This window comes from Oryx dammah, unplaced genomic scaffold (genome assembly GCF_014754425.2).
Source record: "Oryx dammah isolate SB20612 unplaced genomic scaffold, SCBI_Odam_1.1 HiC_scaffold_28, whole genome shotgun sequence".
Lineage (NCBI taxonomy): Eukaryota > Metazoa > Chordata > Mammalia > Artiodactyla > Bovidae > Oryx > Oryx dammah.
Window position 1 is genome coordinate 18,286,988 of NW_024070212.1, and position 10,571 is coordinate 18,297,558.

Below are 10,571 nucleotides of genomic sequence, written 5' to 3' on the forward strand. Positions count from 1 at the left end.
AACTGTGAATTTTAAAGCATTATAACTAGGCTCAAACATATCTTTATTAATCAAAACAGAAACCATTATAATCAACACATTTTTGCCAATGAGAAAAGTCTGTTTATTCCTGTAATGTAAAAATCCATGCCTCCCAGTTCAACAAACTCTTGAAAAGCATCTTCTGCCTCCTGCTGGTTGTGGAAGCATTTTATGGATAAAAGTTGTTGAGATGCTTGAAGGAGCAGCAGTCGGTTGTCGAGAGGTCAGGTGACCATGGTGGATGAGGCAAAACTTCCTAGCCCAATTCATTCAACTTCTGAAGTGTTGGCTGTGCAGTGGGCAGCCAGGCATTGTCATGGAGGAGAACTGGGCCCTTTCTCTTGACCAGCACCAGCTGTTGGCACTGCAGTTGTCAGTGCCTCTCACTGATCTGTTGAGCAGACTTTACAGATGCAATGGTCTCACTGGGATTGAGAGAGTTGTAGTGCATCAGACGGGCAGCAGACCACCAAACAGTGACCATGACCCTTTTTTGGTGCGAGTCTGGCTTTGGGAAGCACTTTGGAGCATCTTCACAATCCAACTACAGAGCTGGTTGTCACCTACAGCCACAGAAAATCCATTTTTCATCTCAAGTCACAATTCGATTGAGAAATGGTTCACTGTTGTTGCGTAGAATAAGAGAAGCCGATACTTCAAAATGAGTGTTTTGATTTTCAGTCAGCTCATGAGGTACCCATTTATTGAACTTCTTCACCTTTTCAATTTGCTTCAAATGCTGGCTAACTATAGAATGGTCAATGCTGAGTTCTTCAGCAACTTCTCATGTAGTTGTAAGAGGATCAGCTCTGATGTTACTTTCAATTGGTCACTGTCAACTTCCAGTAGCCAGCCAATACACTCCTCATCCTCAAGGCTCTCGTCCCCTGTGAAAACCTGTTGAAGCAACACTGCACTGAAAGTTTATTAGCACTTTCTGGGCCAAATGTGTTGTTGATGTTACAAGTTGTCTCTGCTGCTTTATGACCCATTTTGAACTCAAGTAAGAAAATCGCTTGAATTTGCTTTTTGTCTAACATCATTTCTATAGTCTGAAATAAATATAAAATACACAGCTAATAATAAGTCATCAGAAAAAAAACACACAGCAAGAAATGCACATTAACATGATGGACAACATGACCACATTTCTTTAAGAATGTATTCCAGTCTCAAGCAGTAAAGTTCAACAATGCATAACTGCAATTACTGTTTCATCAACTTAACAGAACTGTCACAGTTTGCAGATGACATGATGCCATACACAGAAAATCCTAAAGATGCTACCAAAAAACTACTAGAGCTCATCAATGAATTAGGTAAAGTTGCTGGATACAAAATTAACACACAGAAATCTGTTGCATTTCTATACACTAACAATGAAATAATAAATGCTGGAGAGGGTGTAGAGAAAAAGAAACCTTCCTACACCATTGGTGGGAATGTAAATTGGTGCAGCCACTATGGAAAACAGTATGGAGGTTTCTTAAAAAATGAAAAATAGAGTTATTATAGGACTCAGCAATCCCACACCTGGGCATATATCTGGAGAAAACTCTAATTTGAAAAGACACATGCATATCAATGTTCACAGCAGCACTATTCACAACAGCCAAGACACAGAAGCAACCTAAATATCCTCTGACTAATGGATAAAAAAGACATAGAACATTTATAGAATGGAATATTATTCAGCCATGAAAAGAATGAAATAATGCTATTAGGGCTTCCCAGGCAGCACTAGTGGTAAAAACCCTGCCTGTCAATGCAGGAGACAGAAGAGAAGGAGGCTCAATCCCTGGGTCAGGAAGATCCCCTGGAGGAGGGCATGGCAACCCACTCCAGTGTCCTTGCCTGGGAAATCCCATGGACAGAGGAGCCTGGCAGGCTACAGTCCATAGGATCACAAAGAGTCAGACACGACTGAACCAATTTAGCACGCAGCACACATGGATGGACCTACAGACTCTCATACTAAACAAAGTCGGTCAGACAGAAAGAAACAAATGTATGATACCACTTCTATGTGGAAATTTGAAAAAGTGATACAAATGAATTTATTTACAAACAGAAACAGGCGCACAGACACAGAAAACTTAATGGTTACCAAAGGGGATAGTGCGATGGCACGGGGTAGGGGTGGGACAGAGATAAACCAGGAGTTTGGGATTAACATATATACACTAATGTATATAAAATAAACAAGGGCCTACTATATAGCACAGGGAACCAGATTCAGTTATCTTTTAGTAACCTATAATGGAAAAGAATCTGACAAAGAATAGATGGAGGGTTGGTCAAAAAGTTCATTTGAGTTTTTCCATAAAATGTCGCAGAAAAACCAGAATGAACTTTTGGCCAATCTGATATATATGTATATGTATCATTGAATCACACCTGAAATTAACACAACATTGTAAATTAACTATACTTCAATTTTTAAAATGGTTAAAGACAAAAGGTATAGCACCTCTATAAAACAAAACTCTAAATTTTGTGTGTATGGCTCTGAGAATACATACACCAGACTGACATAAAACCTACATAAAATTCTAGTAGCTCATTCCTATACAACGGACAAATCTGTTTCAGAGACTACAACTTTAAAGAGCTTTAAATACATGTCGTCTGTTTGCCAATACCTAACAGAACATACTGTATTTTTCACAAAGATTAGTGAATTTCTCATTGTACCATTACTCCCAGACTAATCAAAAGTAAATAAAGAATACTGCAACCAAGGGAAAAATTAAGCAGATTGGGCGATCACTGCAATTAGGTTTTGAAGAACAAACAAAGGCATTTAAGAAAGGGGCTGGCACATATCATCCAAATTCAAGATGGGCTTTCCTGCATATCTACAACAGCAGAAATTGGAAATGTATAAAGTAGCCCATGTGCATTGCATTCAGAGGACCTTGGAGAAAACCTGAATTAACCATTCACACAGATATCTCCAAAGAAAATGAAAAAGAACAAGACAGGAAAGGGGTATAGGGCACTCGTAGGTTCTAACATGGACAAAGTGTATTATCCAAATGCTTTAGAAGATACCACATTTTAAAATCAATCTTGCTCTATAGCTCTACAGAGTCAACAGTGAGACACGAGGAGATATGACAACCAATAAGGGAACAAACAAAGCAAACGTACACATGATTACAATAGGCCCGAATGGAAACTTAAAACTGTCTAGAAATACTGAAGCAGAAATAGGACTCCTCTTCATTACTGCAGTTCACCCCTGCAATAAATCAGGGTCAGTGTCTTTTATTTATGTGTAAACCCACATTCCTGGTAGGCAAACTGACCTAGGTTGCAGTCATTTATCCCAGTGCACTAATATATATCATAAATTATAAGATTGGGAGAAACAAAAGCTAAGTGTTTGAGGATCGAGTTGGGCTGACACTCACCACAAATTTCTCACCATTCTGCTCCACATGTTTGTATGTGGGGACCGATATGGGCACTGCTTGCTTTTCTGTGTAATCATAAAATGATTGTCCCAACGAGTCGTCACTGGGATCTAGGTTATCTGCCTCATGAGGAGGCACCGATAACACTGTCAAGATCAATTCCTTCTCGCCTGCTCGGATCAGGTCCACCACCTGCTTGTGTGTCGCCCCCTCAACATTCACGCCGTTCCTAAGGGGAAAAAGGGAAAAAGACAATCCCATAAACCAGAAGGGTCCAAACACCTTATAGCTCCACCCTCCTGCCCCACTCCAGTGTCACGAACTGTGAACCAGAAAAGAAAAAGCATCAGTTTGGTTCCAGAAAAGCTGTTTATGTTTTTACAAATCATAATGTGAAAAAGTGTGTGTGAACTTAAAGCAGGGGAAAAAAATGGTAACAGGTGAGAAGACCTCCTCTTCCTCTATACTAGAACTCCACACACAGCCTTAGGAAAACACACGGGAAGGAAGGTGAAGCTGAAGAGGAAACAAAGCTTTTAAAGCTAAAGAGTCCAATTTCCTCATCCTAAGCATGTACACAATACAATAAAGTGACTTTTAACAATCCTGCCATTTGAACTGTTCTGTGTCCTTTTTAAACCTCCTGGAACTGGGAATTTCATTAAAAGAAAAATTTTACAAAACGCGCTTTCTTAATTTGTAACGACTCAAAAAGTGTGACTGACTTAAGATAGTTATCTGGCATTTGTATCTGATTTCTCCCCATATATTCAAGTCAGTCAACTTCATTTTCCCTTATATCAAATTTCATTACCTTGGGAATTAAATGATCATATCTTCATACACACTAGTTTCTTCTATCACTCAGTTTTAAGAAAAGCAAGGAGATAACATCTCTTAAAATTTTATTATCTAACCCAACATCCTTTGTTCTCTCCCAGTCACTTCAATTAGTCTCTTTTAGGAGTCTATCTACTTTTTTCTGTTCTGTGCTGTCTCACTTAAAGCCTTGTGTAATCAGTTCAAACTAAAAAATGTACAGTTAAGGTTACATAGTAAATCAACCTACGCATTCTCCTTCCTGTTCCACTGTGTATATAAAGGCTAAAACTAGGAAAAGTACAAGGTTTGGAAGAACAATAATTTTGTCAAGAAACATGCTGAGTCTCACAAAACTCACTCAGCAAACTGAGCTACCTTCCCAGAATGCTGACCCAGCCTGCTATCTCAGCAAAAACCACTAGGCAGCTAGCTGACCTGGAGGTTCCCTCCACGGCTATCCCAAGAGGGTGAGGAAATACACACCTGGCCTTTAGTCAATTTGACAAAAGCTTATTTACCCTTTAAACTTTTTCAGTCCTGTTCCAAACCATTAGGGCTTTTCCTTCTTGAAAATGATGCTAAGTTTAATAACAAGCCTTCCACCAACTTTTCAATCACTGGAACTGTCTGTCAGCATATGGTATCTGAAATATCCATTTATATAAACAGAACAGGCAGGAGATCATCCAGCCAAGCCTCCTTCCTTATTTCAGGTCTAACAATCTAGCCAGTAAATTCAGCACTCTTGACATTTCACAACCTAAAACCTAACTTACACACATACACAAACACACATAAATATACCAATTTTACAACTGGCTAGCTATAGAAGAAAATCAGCCCCCTCCACTGATGGAAATTTCCACTTTTAAAGTTCAGATCAGGTCAGACCAGTGACCAGAAGCAGCGGTCAGTTCTTTGACCATAAAGCAGGATGATAAAACAGAAAATGGGCTTTGGAGCAAGATCTACATGGGCTTAAATCCTGGCCCTGCCAGAATTGATATTAATCAAGTCATTTAATCTTTCTTACCATTGCTTTCCACATCTATAAAATGGAGACAATAAGTCCCTAACAGATCACTGTGAAGATCAATGTAACATAACATTACATGTAATGTAACATGTAACTTGCTAAGATCAATGCCTGAACACTCACATTAGGTGTATTAAGGAAAGAAGTACTATGCAGCCATGTGTTATGAAGAGATTTTGGTTAAAGAAGAAATGGACAACTAAAGCTGGGGACTGGTAAAGGATTTCATCTAAATCTTTGATCTAATTAGCAGTTCTGGGGAAATGTTTTGATGGTAGAAAAAATAAAATTGAAAAAGTAAAAGTTAAAAAATCAACACAGAAAATTTGATCTATCCCTAGGAATTAGCTTAACTTACAAATATCTTTAAGTTAAAAAAAAAAAGAAAGTGAAAAACTAGCACTTCAGAGACTGAAGAAAACACCTTATATACTAAAAATGTGATTTTTATGTGAATACAATCAGCTTTATGAGATGAGCTCTTGTGAAAAAAGTTAAGGAGCAATGCTCCACTCATTTTTCAGCTCCCTAATTCTTCCCCTTTAAATGATTCCTAAGCTGGGGTACTCTGTTGATAGGCTTGTGGCGGCGGCGGAGGAAAATCAGTGAACCGCTACAGAAATGTATATAAAATTGTATTTGCCTACATATATGCATTTTTTTTTTTTCAGCAAAGAGGGCTAACAGCTTTCATCTGCTTCAAAAAGGAGTATGTAATCTCAGAAAGGTTAAGAACTACTGATTTCAGTACACACCTCTACTCATTCAGTTTTCAAGTTAGAATACACTGCTCCTATGGGTCCCTCACAGAAATAAACCCTGAAAATCGGCAGAGAAACTTAGGTGAGGCTTACTCTAAGAGCAGCCATCAAGCAAAGAAATTTGCTTGGGTTTCCCTTCTTTAACTGTAAGACCACACTTCAAATTGGCTATCATCCCAAATCCCTCTTAAAAAGAAAAAAAAAAACAGACAGAAACAGGAAAGAATTACCAGTGTCATATTCTAAACACACTTGGTAATACTTATCTGGTTCTTCACAGAAGGAATACTATACATTCAACAAGTTAATACAAGCTGGAAACTTCTTCAGAGAATGAAATGGGTCAGTAAAAACCCCAGGATGTCGGATTTCAAAAAGAGTCCTCCATCTTCAAGAATAAAGAGGCCTTCATACTCATAAAAATATTTATGATACTCCCTTTCTACAGGAATGCTGCTATACCAGGCTCATATTAGGTGTGGCCCAGTCTGATCAATTCTGAAGACATAAATGAATGTAAAATATAAATTCTGCAATAAAGGGAACTTACAGCACTACAGACTTCCGGTTCAAAGTGTGGGTTCTGGAGTTAAGAGAGACTTCGGTTTAAATACCAATTGTGCCATTTAACAGATGAGACATTAGGTAAAGAATTCAATCTCAATCTTATTTAACTTCAATTTCTTAACCCTCAGCTAACAGAGTTGCTGTAAGACCTCAAATGAGATAAAGCTCTAGAATATAGCAGTCACTCAACAAATGGTAGTTACTCATGTGATATTAATTATATCAGCTGGGCAAGGCAGGTTGGTAGTATTTGAGGGTCCTGATGATACAAACCCTTTCTACGAACAATTTCCCTTGCTTTTCTTTTGTCTATGTAACATAATCTAGTTGCCATTCATTTGAAAATAAATGATTGAACTCTCAGCCAGTGATAATAGGAATCACAAGATAATCAACTTCAAAAGCAAACTACCACATCAGAGAACCATTAAATCCTACACCACACAAAAGTAACTAACCATCCAGTAGGTTCTACCTATCAATGCTTCTTCCACAAAGAAAGGCTTAAACACATCATCAAAATTTTTCAACAGATACATGATTAAACAAATACAGCAAAATGTTAATTAAAGAATCCAGATGGTAGGTAAAACAGGTATTCATGTGCAATCCTTCAAGTTTTCTGTATGTTTGAAATTTTTCATAATACATTGTGGAGGGAAAAAAGAAGGCTTCTTTCCAAGCCTCCAAAAAATCCACAACTAAGGCCAATTTTTTCCCCCTTAGGCAATTAGATGATATCCAATTAATTTGTGCCTTCAGCATTTTAAAGATACACTTTGATAATTTTAATAAAATGCTCCTGAATTTTTACATAAGACCAAAATTTGGCCCCATCAAGATGCCTTTAACTAGCTAGTAAGAGTGACTTCAAGCCTTCCCTGGTGGCTCAGATAGTAAAGAATCTGCCTGCAGTACAGGAGACCTGGGTTCAATCCCTGGGTCTTCAAGATCCACCAGAGAAGGGAATGGCAACCCACTGCAGTATTCTTGCCTGCAGAATTCCATGGACAGAGGGGCCTGGTGGACTACAGTCCATGGGGTCACAGAGAGCCAGACATGAATGAGCAACTAATACTTTCACTTCTCAAAGTTAGCCAGCTGGGGAAACTGCAAAATATAAATACTCCCAAAAAGCAAGAAAAAAAAATGCTCTAAATAGTCAGGATTTATATACAGTTTATGAAGGAACCTATATATGTATCATGAAAGTAGGTATGGATGGAAATATAACAGAGTCAATCACTACATGTGGCACAGGAAGGGGCCCTTTCATGTGGCAAGCACAATATTACTTTGACCCCCTGCGACAAGCAGGAAAGCAATTAAAGTGTAGTTAGTCTGCAGCCTGTAAAAAACAGACAATAAATTCCTATAACTGCAAGCACTAGGGCACACTTCAATTCTACAGGTTAAAACATAATGGCTACATGTTCACAGAACACTTAAATTAAAAAAGAAGTTTTGCCAAGGATATGGAAGAATCAGAATTCTCCTACACTGCTGATGGGAGCATAAAGCCAAAACAATCTGGCAGTTTCTTTAATATTTATTGTTGTTTATTTTGCTGCTCCTGGTCTTAGGTGCAATACTTTGGATTTTTATTTCCAACATGCAAACTTAGTTGTGCCATGTGGAATCTAGTTCCCCTACCAGGGATTGAACCCAGGCCCCCTGCACTGGGAGCTTGGAGTCTTAGCCACTGGACCACCAGGGAAGTCTCTGGCAGTTTCTCATCATGTTAAACATACATTTACTATATGACCTAGTAATTCCACTCATAGGTATCTACCCAAAAGAAATGAAAACATGTCCATACAAACAGTTAGAGTCAAATGCTCACTGAAGCTTTATTCATCACAGTGCAAAACTGAAAACAACCGAATGTCTATCAAGAGGTAAACAGAGTGGGAGGTGGGGGGGGGGGGTTCATGTTTGGGAACTCATGTAAACCCGTGGCGGATTCATGTCAATGTATGGCAAAACCAATACAGTATTGTAAAATAAAGTAAAAATAAAAATTAAAAAAAAAAAAAGAGGTAAACAGAAAGTCTGTGGCATATCCATGAACTGGAGTATTATTCAGCAATGGCAAGGATCAAACTACTGATGTCCACAACATGGATGAAACCCAAAAAACACACTGAGCAAAGAAGACAGAACAGAATCTGTTTGATTTGATTCCATTTATTTGAAGTTCCAAAATAGACAAAACTATCCTAAAGTGACAATAATCAGATGGTAGAGAACAACACACACAAAGAAGCTTTCTAAAGTCACAGGTGTGTTCTGTATCTTGACTGGTATGGTAAATCTATACTTTCCTCAAATTTAAAATTGTCAAAATGTGTGCATGTAAACTAAGTGTGTATATAAGTTAAACCCCAATAAAGCTGATGTTAAAATTACACAGTATCTTCATTTGTAAATGTGAAATAGTAGTCATCAGTGTGAAGGAGCCCCTATTCTACTTTTAGGTTACTCTGATTTTTTTTTTTTTCTGCTGTTATTGAATAATGTTATGAGTAGATGAATCCATACACGTATCTGCAATACAAAATTGTTTAATGGATAAAACACATCCTTTTTCCTTCAACTCCCGTATCTTTGTGGAAAATAAACTAAGCCTTCAATACTTTCATGTCTTACAAGCCTAGTTCACAGAAATAATAAAGACAAAATTATACCAGAACTAGTTTTATCCCTACTACTGATTTGGCATTGTCTTAACCTCCTATAAACAACAGAACACGCATGTTATTTTGAGCACAGTGTAGCTAAGAACCTCAGCAATGGATGATTATAAAGTTAAGCCAGAGAGCAACAGCATCTCTCTCAAGTTTATTAAAACCATAACACGAGAAACAAACTTCAAACTCACTCAACACTTGATTAATACCATTATATTATAAATATAATCAATCTTTTTAGGAGTCCTAGAATCCCCTTGTTAGATTTTTCAGCATTCAAAACTATAAACCATCTTCTTCTCACAGAGTATTTGAAAAAGAATTTGTTCAGCCAAATAGCTAAGATAGAAAAACTTTTAATGACACTGAAGTACATCAAGGAAATGGACTTGCAACTTTTGAAAAATATTCAGGAAGACTATATGCAAACATGGAAAAGTCTGTACAGTATGCAATATGTAAAAAACAAAGACTATCTATTTTGGAGGTTTTTGCATTTAAAATATAAAAATATCCATTGTGATTATGAGCACATAAGATATTTTGTGCCAAAAATAGGCACGATATGTAAAATATGAAAATAACTGAGTTAGGGTAATTATGGAACTATGGGTAATTTTTTAGACTTAACAAAGTTTTTCCACCTTTTCAATTATACAAAGCTTTTTAAACAAACTCTCTATCTTCTCTGTAATATATCTTCTTAGAAACTGGGTGAACACCTTACAAGTTAGAGAAAAACAGTCCCCTGGCACTTTAAAAGAAAGATATTTCCCTTGACTTTTCACTGGTTGTGACTGCCCAGTTGGGTAGTTATATTAGACACTAGACTATAAAAAGAAACCATTCTACTGAAATGTAAAGACACGTCCTTTTAAATTTTGCAGTTAAATAAACTGGCTGGTTTAGGCTGACTTCTTTTCATCCACCTCTGCCTCTTTGCTACCTTACTTAGGGGAACAATCAAGTCAGAGAATATTTTTATTGACTAATTGTCTCAAGAATGATACTGTACTCTGCCCTGACACTCTGGAGATAAGGGACTCAGGCATGCATAAGCAATGAAAATAGCCAAAGGAACTCAAGCTTGAACGTGTTCACACCAATGTATAATTCCAGATTACTAAATATCAAGAACTTTTTGGAATTCTGTTGCAGAAATAACATTTTAGAACACCTAAATAGGAAACACCTGATAGGAAAGGAGAAATACAACTAGAAAGTAAATGATCAAAGGTTTCTAAAATGTTTGCAC

General features: G+C 37.3%; 1 protein-coding gene across 2 annotated transcripts in view; it reads right to left on the reverse strand.

The window, feature by feature from the left end:
- Positions 1–10,571, reverse strand: part of SNX27 (sorting nexin 27) — an 80,504-nt gene that overhangs the window by 49,973 nt on the left and 19,960 nt on the right. For both annotated transcript variants that reach the window (XM_040230675.1, XM_040230674.1), the window contains exon 2: positions 3,438–3,669. In XM_040230675.1, coding sequence (XP_040086609.1) covers positions 3,438–3,669 — 232 coding nt within the window. The remainder of the gene's footprint in view (positions 1–3,437; positions 3,670–10,571) is intronic.